At 40.2% G+C, this 15842-nt stretch overlaps 1 protein-coding gene across 1 annotated transcript in view; it reads left to right on the top strand.

Annotated features, from left to right (window-relative positions):
• The first annotated feature begins 4869 nt into the window (after positions 1-4869).
• lsp1a (lymphocyte specific protein 1 a) overlaps positions 4870-15842 on the top strand; it is a 51507-nt gene continuing 40534 nt past the window's right edge. The window contains exons 1-2 of the mRNA XM_088079609.1: positions 4870-5093; positions 12111-12199. Coding sequence (XP_087935735.1) covers positions 4982-5093; positions 12111-12199 — 201 coding nt within the window. The 5' untranslated portion in view covers positions 4870-4981. The remainder of the gene's footprint in view (positions 5094-12110; positions 12200-15842) is intronic.

Below are 15842 nucleotides of genomic sequence, written 5' to 3'. Positions count from 1 at the left end.
GGACTGACATCAGTTTTCTACACCTTTGGCTAGAATTCAAACCTGTGAAAACTGGATTGATTTCTCAAAAAAAAAAAAAAAAACATAATAATCGACTTGGCAAGAAATGTCCCGCAAACTTAAAAAGAAATAGAAAACAGGTCATCTGTTCATTCAGTCATTCACTTCCATCTGGCAAACTTAAAAACAAAACAAACAAACCAAAAATAAATGAAATTGTCATTTATATGTTTTACTATTTACACTTTTTTCAATGATTTTTGTTAAATTTTACATGTTATTTTTTTATTTCCTTATTTATATTAATTAATTTTTCCTCCAAGCAGATTATGAGAAAAAAGTAAATACTTTTTCAATATTTAGTTTATAAGGAAAAACTAAATTCTCAAAAAGGCGACTATCAGTATGTTATTAGATGTTATAAAAAATAGAAAATTGTATTTATAATTCTTATCATGATATGTATTTAAAATTATGCTACATAAAAAAATACAGAATATATACATTTTATTTTTAAGTACTATGTAAATGTAATTTGTAGCTGTTTAACCAATTTCTTGATTATTTTTGGTCACTTCTTGTTAAGTTGCTCATTACCTTCTTCTCGTGTTTGTGAGAGAAATCAAGCTAATTTTGGCTCTTTAACTCTGGCGTGATTTCTTTGAAAAACATTAGAAGAAGTAAAAAAAAAAAAAGTATAAGAACATCATCCAAAATTAGAAACAAAATAAAGGAAAAGGTTTTTTAAAAAAATTTTTTAAGAAAAGGCCTGGGAAAAAAGCCTAAAAATAATAACAATAATTTTAAATAATTATAAATGCTGTTTTGGGGACATTTCTGTTAGTTTTTTAAAAATAATATATTTCCAAATATCCTTAAATGATTTCTTGCCAAGTTGCTCATTACATTTTTCATTATTTTTTTGGTGTTTTAAAAGAAATCAAACTAATAAGCTCAGGGTTCACAGGGTGAAAAAGGCATCTGAAAGCATCACAAAAGTGATGTCAATCCCGGTTTCAAAGGGTTAACTTCATCTATTTTATCTAAATTCTTTTCCTTGTATTTTTCCCACTATGACTCGTGCACGTGCAGCACACCTGAGACAAAGGTGGACGTCTTCCTGTTTTTTGGGGAAAGTTTGGGGTGGAACATGTGGTGCGTTTTTGTGCAGATTCGGGAGTTTTTCTGAACTTTCTTATTGTTTTTCTCGTTTTCATCTATTTCACTTTCATGGTCCAAAGCTCCTCGCTGTACTTTTCATCTTTTCTGTCTCTTTATTTCCTGCGCGGCTCATTTTCCATGTCCTCACTCATGCTGACTCAGAGACAGAGCGTCCGTCCCTCCGTCCCTCCGTCCTCCGTCCTCCGTCCCCCCGCAGACCTCATGACTGTAACCGGAGCGCGTCTAATAACCGCGCAGGCTGTAAAGTCGTTTAGGGTTATTATGTCCAGGCTGCCGGAGGTCATCGTAAAAGTTCAGGGAGTGCTGTTACATTCAGAGCCTGCTCAAAATCTCATTAACTTTCCCCCGTTTGTCGCAGATGGTTTCGCTCTGAGCGCAGAGGCGGCTGTTGTCATCTCTGGATGGTGATTTGTTTCTTTTTTGGATTCGGCCGTCTGCCAGGCGCCCTGCAGCCCGACCTGCAGCCCGACCTGCAGCCCGACCCGCAGCCCGACCTGCAGCCCATCTGGTTCCTGCAGGTTCTGCATCAGGTTTTTTTTAAACAGGGCTGACTCCAACACAGAGGTGCAGCTGCAGATTTCTGCAAAAAAAAGCTAAAAGCTAAAAGCTAAGGTCTGATTATCCTCAGTTTCAACCAAAAGTCAAATATTAGGTCCAAGTTAACGCCCATTTTTTTCTTCTTCTTCATCTTCCAACTTTCTGCTCAATATTTACAGTTTTTAGTTTTTAGTAGACACCGGCGGATAATGAGAGCAGATTAAATTATGACATTATTAATTATTTTAGCTAATTAAATGATCAATTAAATATGAATTATTATTTTTCATTATAATTCTAAGGACTTTTGACAGGCCTTTTCCTTTGTTATTTTTTTTTAGAACTTTTTCATTTACTTTAATATTTCTTGGAAATTTTTGGGTCATTTCTTTGTTTATTTTACATATGCACGCAGCCGGTTTCGTCTGGCTGCATTCTCACGTGACACTCGTGCACGGTGCATGTGGACGTGCCCGGTGCCTTCCAGCAGTCTGCACAAAATAACAACGCCGCTGGCTCTCATCTGACGCCATCCAGACGCTTACGGGTTTGACACAGAAGGTGGCTTTTGGCCCATCATGAGTACATTCGTGTTCCTATTTAATGTAATTTTCTGCAGCGTTTTAACATGACTCTGTTCAGTGGCGTATCATGAGGACATGATGGGTGCGGTTCATCTGCGTCCTCAACTGACGCCGACAGAAATCGTGCTGCTGCGACAGCTGCCGTCCAGCGGTCCGCCAGTATATAATAACACAACCAACTGATCTGTACGGCCGCGTCTCAGCTGACGACGTCCAGCAGCTCATCATGCCGATGCACAAAGGCGGCTTTCGGCGTCGGGATCTTATGCCAAAATGACTGCGAAACCGTTGATATTTGACGATATCGGAATGAGAACGAGATGAAAAAAGAAGTCAGAGTTCATACAAATCTTCTAAATGAATTTAATAACAGAAAATATTCTGCTTTAGATTCCACAAAATCCACACCGTCAGTCGTCTTTTTCTTGGTAAATGCCGATCCGGTTACCTGCAGATGAATTCACGTCCTAAACCGCTGAGGACGCCTGCTGGGTGTCTGCAGACACAGAGCAGCGTGAAACCTGCGCGTCTGTAGGTGTCAGAGTCATTTAAGTCATTTGTGCTGCAGCTGGAAGACAAACTGGAGCTATTTATGGAACCAGGAGCTGTGAGGAAACATCTGGGACAGTCTGGATCCCTCCACACTGTTTTCTTCCAGCTCGCACCCAGAAAAAATAAAGAAAACGCAGAAAAGACGTCTAAATGATGAGGTCCCTCCACGTCTGAATTTGGTTAAAAAGTGAGAGGGGAAAAGACGTCTACAAAGAGAAATCCCTCTACGTCTTAATGTCAGCTTAAACCTGAGTTCAACCATGAATGCATTATTTTAATTTTATTTTATTTAAAGAAATAAATATTTTTTATTAATTTATTGATATATTTTAAATTATTTTTTTAACCAGAAATATTCACATTAACTTCAGAATCTCTTTGATTGATACACAATAATACATTTGCTTTTACAGCATAAAGCACAATCATGAATTCATGTTGTCCGATGATGCGTCTCTCCTCTGCGGTTTCTCTCTCACAGATTAAAAACTCAAACAAAAACGTGTTTGTTTGTTTTAGATTTTTTCGGTGTGTGAATGATGCGACCGCGCTGACCTCGGACAGAGATAAAAATGTAATCCTCCGGATCAAAGAGGCAGAAAAAGCACCGAGCTCTCCAAAACAAATGTTTCAGCCTCTCAATAAATTAAAGATGTGAGCTAATATTTAGAGGATTCCTCTCATTGGAATTTGCCCTTTGACCTCTGGGATGGGCGAGGGGAGTTGATGTGAATTGTGGGAATTTATCTCTGCACTGAAAGCCTCTGTGTGCTTATTTTTTTCTTTTTCTTTACTTTTTTCTTTCTTTACTTTTATTTGAGTGTCTCACAGTCGTCATGACTTGATCTGGAGTTCAGAGTGTGAAAGCTGTTTGAGCAACAAAGGAAGAATTTCCAAGAAATTACAAAAACTACAAAAAAAAAATAATAATTACCTGAAAATTCTTATTATTATCATTAGTTTTTTAAGTTCCAAAAACTCTCTTGCGTTTGAGTCTGCATTCCTCCACCTGAACGCAGGATCACGGCTGCATTACGCCATCAGGACGCTCATCACGCCTCCTGCATGCTGGGAAACTTCTGGTGGTGTGTGTGTGTGTGTGTGTGTGTGTGTGTGTGTTTTTGTTTTTTTTTTTTAAATCCCAAATCACACCATTTATCACAGGCAGAAACTGTAAAATGTTATAATTTATGGTGAAGGGAGGGTCATGCATTTAACCCCACTCTGATAAATAATGCACAGTTCCTCACCATGCATCAGAACAGTGTATTTAATCCTCCTGTGCACTGGTGTCCCGAAACAGTGTTGTGCTGCAAAAAATAGGTTGTGTTTTGTTTTACATAAAACATGTAAATGTGTTATTGTATAATCCCAAAATACGAGTATGAATCTAAAAATGAGCAGAATAGATCTTCTCCCAAGTGTTGGGAATCAGGAAGTGAAAAAATAAACATTGTAATTATTTTAGTTCAAAAAGTGGACACTTTTCCAAAAAAAGCCCCATTGTTTTTTGCAGTTGTTTGTGTGTCCCATTATCTGTGCCATTCTGCACAGCAGCTCCTCTCTGTGCTGCTGCAGAGGGCCACAACACACTCCTGACACCTCAGAGAGGGCCCCGATCCTCCTGCCTGCTCTGCCTGCAGTCAACACAGGGTTAACGTCCATATGAGGCCCTGCTGCCTGTTACACTGTCTCCTGATCTACCCGTGTCTCATCATCATTATTATTATTATTATTATTATTATTATTATTGTAATTATTATTATTATTATTCTTATTATTATTGCTATTATTATTATTATTATTATTATTATTATTATTATTATTATTATTATTATTATTATTATCATCATTATTATTATCATTGTAATTATTATTGAGCGATAGATGCAGCAGGATTCGGCCAATCACAGTGCAGTTTGCACTAGATGACGTATAGCCTACGTAAGCGGATACAAAGCGTCGGCTCGTCTTCCGATTGGACGACAAGACCAAAACAAACCTCTGACCTTTCCAAAGGAACCATGGGAAACCAATATGGCGTTTAGCATCGATGCTAATGTACTTCTATCATCGAAATATGGATAAAATATGGACGGAAGACACCCGATATCGGATCGATCATTATGGATTTATTGAACAAAGTTCCCAGTCTGGATGCTGAGGCTCCTAAAAGAGCGACGATTCAGCGGAGTTTCCCTCTGACGGATCATCCGGCAGCTTTCACCGCCGAAAAAAGTAAGACGATCCGACAAACGCTCTCCAAATTATTAACACTTTTCTAAATGATAAAAGTTTTAGACGGTTAAGTAAGTTTAGTAAATATAGTCTATAATCGATGTTTAGGATTTTGGAATCGTTTCTGAATCGTTAAAACGTGAATCGAGATTCGTATGTGAATCGGTGTTTCCGCCCTTTATTCTGACTGAAACATGAATCTGAAACGATTCAGCACAATGAGCTACAGAGAGTTTACGGTCATTATTTACACTGCTTAATAAGGTCGCCACATTTGTTGGGAATTTTTTGTGAGATGTTTATAACAAAGTTTCTCTAACCAGACAAACGCCTCGTCTTTATGGCTGGACTGCAGGGGAGCAGCTGCAAGGCCCCGAAACGCTGCAAATGCAACAAAAGTTTACATTATGTGCAAGAAGCGTGGCCGCTAGATGCCACTAAATCCCCCTAAATCTCACACACCGGACCTTTAAGTAGATTTTATGCTAATACTTTTTCTTGAATTAGACTTATGTTATATATTATATTATTCTACACTGTGGTACTTTTACTCAAGCAAAAACTCAACCAACATTTAAGCATTTCTGACTGTTAAAGTACTGTAATACTGCGAATACAGATGCAAAAACTGAGGAAGATTTCATGGGTGTCAGCAGATCCGCGTCGGCATGGTGACCCGTCTTTATTTACCGCCACAGGCAGAAAACAACAATGCGATCATGTTCTGGAGAAAAGCCTTAATGTCGCTGTGTTTACAGCACACGCGGATCATCTTTTCCCTCGTCAGCTTCTTTTCCACATTTTAATCAGCTGAAGGATCTGAAACTGAATCCCTCTGAAAGATATGCAGCCGCACAATGAGACGCTGCGGCCGCTGCGTGTGTGTTCCTCTGCCAGCGTCGAGGGTTCGATTCCCGCTGAATATTTATGCTCTGTGAGGCCGTTTGGTCCTCAGTGTTTTGCAGTAAATCAGTGAGCAGATCATTGTTACAGCATGACCCAAAAAAGGTCAAATAAAATCCCAAGTTCAGTACTTACAGGGACGTTAACTCCAAAATCAAAAACACAGATTTTTTTTTTTTTTTGGTGTGAGTTGCAGAGTCAGAATCAGAAAAACTTTATTGATCCCTGGGAGGGAAATTGTGGTTCATTATAGTCGCACTGATTATGAGTTGATAAATCGAATGAATCATTCATGTTTTTGGGTCGGCCAGCATCGTTAGAATCCGGAGCAAAGTGGCTCAATTTCTTTTAAATACTAAATGATGTTACAAGAAAATTACCCAAAATTTAACAAAAAAAACCTAAAGAAATAAAATCCAATAAAAAATACAATTAAACTAAAACAAATATATAATAATAATAATAATGAATATTGTTTTCTCAACACTTTTCCCATTTTATTACTATTATTAACTTAGAATAATTTCCCTCTCCCTCTGTGTTTTAAAACTAATTTTCAGGTCATTTTCTTGTCACCTTCTCTTAATTTCTTCTTGTGGTATGGAATAATTACAGACGACGAAAAACATAAAGCAAAATAAATGATAAAGTACATAATGACTTATTTTACATATTTAAAAAAGTGAGAAGTAAAAATGTATTTGATCCCAACCCTTCCCCATAAGTCACTGAATTTTAATCATTAACTCAAACCTATATTATACGTAATTAAATATACATCCACATACTCAAAAAGATAAAGCAGGAAAAAATAAATAATAAATAGTTTAAACAGTAGCCCTGACTGTCAAAGCTTCGTCCCTGAACTTTGTGAAAATGTGCTGCGTGTGTGTGTGAAAACATTTAAATTATAATATGGATAATGTGCTGCTGCTTTATGCTGCAATGCTGCAATGTATAAAAGTATGTATGTAAGTTCAAAATATATTTAAAAAATAAAAATAAAAATGTGTGCAATGCTACAGTGAACAGCAGAGATACACATAAGAATAACAGTAAGATGGACATTTTAAAACTTCTTCCACCGCTGTCTTCTCCACAGCGAGGTAACCTGGAAAACCTCTTGACCTTTGACCTCTGAAGGTAGACACTTAACCCTCCATCTGTTGTCTGTTATTTTAAAAGCTTTTCTGCAGTTCAGTGTAATTTTGTGTTTTTTTACCCCCAAATACAAAAAAAAGTAGATTGAACGTGAACCACTCGTGAAATCCGAAATATAAATTTGACATTTTTTTGTTCGGATCTTGTTCGCCGTTCTACTTTCTTCCCTAAAAGATACAACACTGACAGATGTGACGATATCGCTTCCAAAGCTCCTGCTGACGGGTTAATTCCTAATGTGGACTAAGTTGCGACCGAATGCCAGCGTGTAAACTCATCCGCCGGGCAGAGCGCGGTGTTGTCGGGCTCTCGGTGTCAGGCGAGGAGATCCCTGAGAGGAGCCTCTCTGAGTGGGAGGTGATGAGAGCAGCTCTGGTATGGAGCAGAGGAGAGGCGGGTCAGCGCTCCCCGAGCTCTCTAATGGATCAGCAGCACTCCTCGCTCTGAGTCAGGGCGGGAGGAGATCTGCGGGATCAGCCGCTCTTTTGTTTCAGAAGAACTTTAATCCTGCTTCTGCCAAATAAGCACAACAGACTTTTTTAAAACTTCATCAGGAAACGCTGAGCCGCCATGATAACATTCAAGGCAACCGTTGAAAAGTTTGCAATCAGTTGTTGCTTTAAAGCAAGAATGTTGTTTTGAGAAAGGGGCCGCTTTTACGAAATGACAGAAGGGTTTCTGAGATTTTAGGAAGTTTGTCAGATGGTTTTTTTTGACATTTTAGAATCAGAATCAGAATCTGTTTTTTTTTGTGGGTGTGCATGTACGTACATATACAAGGAATTTGAGTTGGTGTTTTGGTGCAAAACAATTAACATAAAGGAAGAATAAAAATATTGAATTTAAGTAGTTTAAGACATAAGGTAAAAATATAGAAGAAATTTAAGAATATATAATGAAAAAATAGAACATAAAGAACACAACATGTATGTACAAAAGGTGCAATGGAGAGATTGTACAGTTGGTTTCTTGGACTTTAGGACATTTCTTGGATTTTAAGGTACAAGGTAGATTTATTACTCATTTTTTAAACATCCTGCTACATCTTTAGAGTTGAAGGATGAATTGATTAAAATCAGCAGCTACTGTGAAGATCCCATCCGGTTGTTTGGGCATTTTGCTGCTGGTGGCATCATACAATTCCTGCAGTAAATTTTTTGAGTTTGCATCAGAGTCTTGTGTCCTGTCGGCTCTGAACAAGGTCCAAGCATTCAGTGCAACAGCGTGATCCGGGATGTTTGGGGTTAACCATGTCTGTGTGAAGATGTGCACAGAGCAGTCTCTGATTTGTTGAGTGAGCCTCAATCACATCTCATCCGTTTTATTCTGCTGAAACTGGACATTAGCCAGAAGAAGGCTCGGAAGAGGAACAGCTCTCGGTCCAAGTCAGGTCAGCCTCACCCTGATGCCAGCTCTCCTCCCTCTCTTCGTCTTTCGGTTTCGTTTCTCTCCTCTGGTCTGACTGGCCGCTCGGTGTATGCCGTAAGTGCGGATATCCCAATGTTGATAAGTGCTTCTCTATCGTAGAAAAATCGTGCTTCAGCCAAAGGGACCATGGAGTCAAAAAAATAGGAAAATATTGCGAAAAAGAAACAAGGATTTGAGGCACTACTGGATGCTGCATCTGCTTGCACTGTCATCGTCATGGTGATTTTAGGACATTTTCAGCATTTTGGGACATGTTTAGGATTTTAGGACAGGAACGGTGTTCACTTCCGATCTAAATTGTGTTTTGTTTCTTCAACTCCTTACCATGTGCCTCTTTTGCCGTGCTAGCATGTGATTTTGTTGATGTCCTGGTGTTGGTTGCCATGTGCTTGTGTTGACATCACGGGAGCAGAATCCCGTAACGTCAACAGCAGATGCAGAAGGATACTGCACGCGTAATATGTAGACGCGGACGTTCTCTGCAAAGCGAAACTTAGGATGAAAATGTGTTAAACATACGTGTGTCTGTGTCTAAAGCTGTAAATGTCGCAGCCCTCATACTTCATCCTTTTCTGACAACAACAGACGTGTGTGACGGGGGAGGTTATTATAATAATGTACCTTTTGATGAAGGGACAGTTTTAGATGGCGGAAATCTCTGAGGCAACGTGGACAGAGAATATTTTCACTTTTTTATCAATTTGTGTAGTTCCACCGTTTAAAAAACGTCATATCACGCTTAACCCGTGCTACGCTTCCTTCATGGTCTCTGATGGTACTGCTCTGTTTCATCCTTATCTGTAAGCTTTCAGAAAATGTGCAAAAATACAGATGAAATGAACAGACGGCAGGCTCGGTGTCTGTACGAGGCTTAACGTTGAACATAAAAAGGCACATTAATCAGAGTATGTGCGGCTGCATGAAAACAGGAATATTAGTGGGATATTAATTTTCATCAGTCATGTAAACAGCTCAGAAGGGTTTTTAAAAGAGTTGTGTAAGAAGGGCAAACACCAGAACATATGTATAAACGCCGTCATTATGCAGTAAAACCCACAAAAGCTTTCAGGGTGAACGAGCTGTGAGCTGAACTCTGTAAACACAGCTGTGAAAGCAGCTTCTGATGCTGAAAGACGTTAAAAAAGAGACTCTTGAACCTCTTAAATCTTCAGCAGCAGCGGAGTGATGGACGCCGAGTGTTTTCCGTCGATACCTGGCGACAGCAGATAAACGGGAACACCAAACAGGCTGTTTGCTTGGAGCTGAGAGTGAGTGTTGTGTCTCTGCTGATGGATGGACGCGTTTGTTCTCCAGCAGGGACGGCGGACGAGATAAAACAGATGTCTGTGGTGTTTTCAAATTCAGCGGCAGCAACTAATTATTATTTTGATTTTTAACAAGTCTATGAATGTGTTTGTTTAGGTGACTGATAAGTGGTGAGTATAGATAGTGAAACATTTTGATTGAACCCATTATTTTAGAAAAAGGCCATTATTTTGAGGATAAGTTTTCAACATGTAATCTAAGTCCTAACATATTTTTAGATTTTTTGTCATTTAAATATGATTATTTTCTGACTAAAACTTTATTGACTTTATTGTTATAATATGCTTTTTTCCTCTTTGCAATTACAATTCAGTTCAATTTTTGCTAAATTAGGACTATTTTCATAATATTACAGCATTTTTCGTAAAGTATAAGTTACGCATGAAACCTAGTTACAGCACAGAAATATTAAAATGTCCACAGAAATGTCTTGGCTTTGTCCACATGTATACAAATACTTTTAGACAATTATTTTCTTAGGTATCCAACCATTTTCTGCTTCACAATAAAATGTGCCACTGGAGAATCGCTGCACCCCCTGACAGAGGTCCTAGATAGACCCCTAATGTCCTAAAATCCACAAAGTGTTCTAATATCTGAGAAATGTCTTAACATCTGAGAAATGTGTTGAAATCCTAGAAATGTCCTAAAATCCCAGGAACGTCTTAAAATCAGAGAAACATCCTAAAATCCTAGCAATGTGCTAAAATACGAGAAAATCCTAAAAATGTCCTAAATTCCTAGAAATGTCTTAAAATTTTAGAAATATGCACTATCCTAGACATGTCCAGAAATCCTACAAACGTCCAAAAATCGAGGAAATCTTAGAAACATCCTAAAATCCAAGAAATGTCCTAAAACCTCCTAAAGTCATAGAAACTTTCATAAAATCCTAGAAATGTGCTAAAATCAGAAAAAATGTCTTAAGATCCTAAAAACGTCTTAAAATCCTTAAATCCTAGAAACATTAGAAATGTGTTAAAATCCTAGAAATGTCCAAAAAGCCTAGAAATGTCCCCAAAACCCAGAAACATGTATGGGGCTGCTGTGACTGGCCCCTGGCCTGACATTTTGTAAAAGTGGCCCCCAAATCAAAGCGAGTTGAGGATCCCGGTCATTAAGTTCGGTCCACCCCGCTGAGCTTTAATCAGAGCCGGACCTGCAGAGCAAATGTCTGCGTCGTGGCTGGATGTCCACAGCACTTTAAATCATTCAAACGAGCAGCTTTTACATCTACAGGAACCTCGAGAGTCGAGCCGGTCGTCCTGCTGTGAGGCGAAACACATTTGTCCTCCTGCCAGACGTCTTTTTCTCCGCCAAAACTGAAAAATGGACGACTAACATGTTTCTCCACCACAGGGAGAGTTAATCTGCAGCCCTGACCACAAAACCCCATCACTCTGCAGTCCAGCACTAACATACAAGCGCAGAGAACATGCGTCTCGCTTTAAACTGAGGTGGAAATCCTCTGCGTCATGTTGGGAAAACACTGAATTCGTACGGACTTTCCTTCCTCCAATAGGCTCAGCTGCTGTCGGCTCTGAGCTGTTCGACATGCAGCAGTATTTTATCTTGTTTTTGGAGAAATTCCCGCCAGTTGTGGTTGATGTTAGAACGAAAATGTACTCATGTGACTGATGACTGACGTGCGTTGGCTTTTAAGGGTCATTTACATGGCAACAGTTCTTGCATGAAATGTCAAACTTTTTGTTATAATTCGGCGTTCCGTTCATACGAAAACTGCGTTTTGGGGGCCTGAAAATGCAAACTTTTGAAATCGGGTTCCAGAGCGAAATCTTTTGCCTTTTCTTCTGTCACCGTGTAAACTGGCAATGCCCGGATCCTGTGAGAACGGCATCACCAACTACAGGCCCGGCATGAGAATTGTGTTCACAATGTTATCCTACAAATGCAGTTTTTTTAGGCAAAGGAAAGACTTTTTTAGTAGGACTGTTCTCATCTAAATGTGTCCTTAGTGTGGGACACACACACCAGTCTCCTGGTTCAAAGTCCTATGCTTGTTTCACCTGTTCTCCTCTTTTTCCGGCTTCAGTAGGCAGACTTTCTCCTTCTTTATGCTGCATCGAAAACATGGCAAAAATAAAATTGTTTATATATAATATTAGCAGTATCTTGAAGTATAATATCCATCAGTGAAGATTTTTGAATTATAACATCACGGATGTTTATGTCTTTAAGAAACCTGCAAAAAGCTGCACACCCTCATCGACAAAGTGGATGAAGAGAGATACGACCTGGAAGTCAAAGAGGTCAAAGGTGACAGAGAGGTATGATTCTGATTCGTGCATTAATGTAAAAGCAGGATTTTACTGTTATAGTTGGTTTAGGTGGAGCTAATTTTGAACTGTTTTTTTTTAATGGATTAATCTGCTGATTATCCATTTTTATTTTAAAAATTTTTTTATTAATATTTTTGAAATAATTAAAATAAAATTAAATTAAAAGTTTTTTAAATGTTATTTTATTATTTTTTAAAATCTTTTTTGTGTTTGTAAAAATTGTGAAAATAGAAATGACACAAAGCCAAAAGCGGCGCCCTCGTAGTGTTTTTGTTTTCTTCACTCTTAAAATCCTTTTTGCAGCTCTTCAGTTTTCACCTGTCGGCAGGTGAGCTGTGACTGCAGATGGATGTGGATGAGATGGAATCAGTCAGTGTATTTTGTGAGCTGTAAAAAGCTGTTCAGCCTTTAACGTCTGTTTGTTTTTGAGCGTCTGCGTGTCGGGGTTGTGTTCAGGTCAGCCAGCCTTTGCTGGAAACCGCAGCTCTGTTTTATGAGCGCGAGAGATGAAGGGGTTCGGCGTCCAAGCCGTGAATTCACTTCCCAGAATGCCCTTTTGTCTGACGTGCCACCCAGCAACACTTACCAACACTCCAGGGGTGAATGGTGATGAGTGGGTTACCGTGGCGACCGTTGTGTGTTGATAATGTGAGCGTGAGGGTTTTTTGGGGAGGGGTGGGCGAGGACAAAGACGCAGAGTTTGCTGGTGTGAGCGGCAGAGAGGCGTGCTGGATATCACCTGCACGTACGAGTTAAAGAGGATTTTTACTATCACAGAGTTACAAAAGTTGACTTTAAAATCTGGATTTTTATGAGTCTTTTTACAACTTTTAAAAGATAAATTTGTGCTGCAGAAAAAGAAAAAAAAACAAGAAAAAACTGAGGCTTCACAGCCCCATCAAGGAAAAACATTAAATTCCTTTTGTGTATTATTTTAAATATTCGTCCACATAACTGAGTCGGACATATTTTACCTCACTGGAAACTTAAAGGCCCAGTGTGTTGGATTTATTTATAATATTTAGAATATAATCAATCTGTTTTCTTTAGAGTAAAATCACCTGAAGATAATAATCGTTGTGTTTTTGTCACCTCCGAATGAGCCGTCTATCCACACAGGGAGCAGCTCCCCCTCTACGTCGCCATGTTTCTACGGTAACCCAGAATGGCCAAACCAAAAATTTTCTCTAGATCGGGACATTCACATCAGCCGCCTTTGATAGCAGCCCCTCCGTGACTGTAAACACAGATGTTTTTTTAAAACTCTTTGAAATCTAAGCAAACTGGCTTTATTTCTTTCAAAGATACGGAAGCCGTAAAAGGACATCTTTCTGTAACATCTCCGGCTGTTTTCTCGAGAATATGATTTATTTATGCCGTTATCGCGAGATTATGACGCTCCTTTTCTCATAAAAAGGACCTATTTTTCCCGTTATCTCTGGAAAACAAAGCTGGTTCTCTCGCGAAAACAGTTGAATTTATTTAATTTAATTTACTCACTTTGTCGCGATAACGTCATAATTTTCTGTTGATTAAGAAAACAAAACATCAGGCTGGTAAAAAATAATAATAAATGGGTTTATAGTCACGAGAAAACCAGCTTTGTTATTAGAAATAACAAGAAAAATCAGTCGTTATCATGAGAAAACAACCAGAAGTGTGTTGTTATCAGGAAACAAACAGAGAAAATAAAATGTATAGAAAGATGTCCTTCTACTCATGACAGAAATTAAGCCAGTTTGCTCAGGTTTTGAAGGGTTAAAAAATAATCTGTGTTCACACCAAAGCCCTTTTTGACGAGATAACGACAAAACTTTTCACCAGCCTGATTTTTTTAGTTTTCTTAATAACCAGAAAATTATGTCGTTAACCAGATAAATTAATCCATTATCACGAGAAAACCACCTTCGTGGTCCGTAAAAAACATTAAAGTAAGTCACAAGTTGAGAGTTACAAGAAAATTACCTGAAATTTAACACAAGAAAAACCCACCAAGAATAAAATATATTTATATAATGAAATTGACAGAAATATACATTAGCCAATTACTGCACAAGCAAAGACATGAACCTGCAGCAGACAGTGTAGGACAAATACCTGCTGAGACACCTGTCGGGCAATGACAGCAGAGCGGACATTTAGAGACACCAGAGGAGAATGAGAGCGGAGCGGACACCGGAGTTAACACCAGCGGAGACACTGGCGGGGACACCAGCGGAGATTGAGAGCAGAGTGGACACCGACGGAGACACGGGCGGGGACACCAGCGGAGAATGAGAGCAGAGCAGACACTGGCGGAGACACAGGCGGGGACACCAGTGGAGAATGAGAGTGGAGCAGACACCAGCGGGGACACCGGCGGAGACACCGGTGGAAATTAAGAGCAGAGCGGACACTGGTGGAGACACCAGCGGAGAATGAGAGTGGAGCGGACATTCACTGAGACATCAGCGGAGACACTGGCAGAGAATGAGAGTGGAGCGCTCATTTACTGAGACATCGGCGGAGACACTGGCAGAGAATGAGACTGGAGCGCAAACTAGCGGGGACACCGGCAGAAATTGAGAGCGCAGCGGACACTGGTGGAGACACCGGCGGGGACACCAGCAGGGAATGAGAGTGGAGCAGACACCAGCAGAGACACTGGCGGGGAAATCAGCAAGGACACTGGTGTAGACACCAGCGGAAAATGAGAGCGGAGTGGTCATTTACTGAGACATCGGCGGAGACACCGGCAGAGAATGAGAGTGGAGCGCACACTAGCAGGGACAGCGGCGGAAATTGAGAGCGCAGCGGACACCGGCGGAGACACTGGCAGGGACACCAGCGGAGAATGAGACCGGAGTGGATCAGTCGGCATCAGTAACTCATCCCCGACTTTCACTTTAAACACGCAGCGCCGTCACGTGTGGGCTGGTCAGGGACAGGCAGAACACGAAGAAAGGGCGCTAACGGGAAATTATCATCGGGTTTTTTGCTTTTTTAGCGCGAGCAGCATCGCCCCTCCAGCATGAGGCGCTCTAGAGGACCTCCTATATCGAGAAAGAGAGATAGAGAGATAAACTGTTGGCAGTCAGAGGTGGGTTGACATGTTGAGTCGGGGACGGGGATGGTTCAGTAGTGGATTTTTGGGGGGGCTATCTTCTTTCATTCCCCCTCAGGGAAGACCACATGACCCGGCATAACAGAGAGAAGCTGCAAAGAAAAAAGAGAGAGAGATGTTGGGCCCCGCTGCTCTGAGCTCTTCAATGAAAACCACATGTAGGACAGAGGAAGGGGGGTGAAGTGTGTGTGTGTGTGTGTGTGTGTGTGTGTGTGTGTGTGTGTGTGTGTGTGTCTCTGTCTGTCTTTAGGGGAGGGAATGGGAGGGGGGGTGTAATGACTAAAACCCAGCCTCCAAGAGAGGAGGGAGTCACTCTGAGCACCGCTGACATTCCCAACAAGTATTGCAGGGGAGAAAACTCTGTGTGTGAGTGAGTGTGTGTGTGTGACATACAACAAGAAAGAGTGTGTGTGAAACCACCAGAGGAGTCTTAACAGTGTAACACACACACTCACATCATTCTGAGCTCTGGGCTTCGCTGCGGCTGCAGGACAGAAAGCTGCCTTCAGTGTCGAGGTGGAAACTGAA

The sequence above is a fragment of the Plectropomus leopardus genome, chromosome 7 (assembly GCF_026936395.1).
Source record: "Plectropomus leopardus strain MGB_pleo_1.0 chromosome 7, ASM2693639v1, whole genome shotgun sequence".
Taxonomy (NCBI): Eukaryota; Metazoa; Chordata; class Actinopteri; order Perciformes; family Serranidae; genus Plectropomus; species Plectropomus leopardus.
This window is presented reverse-complemented; position numbering and strand designations above follow the sequence as displayed.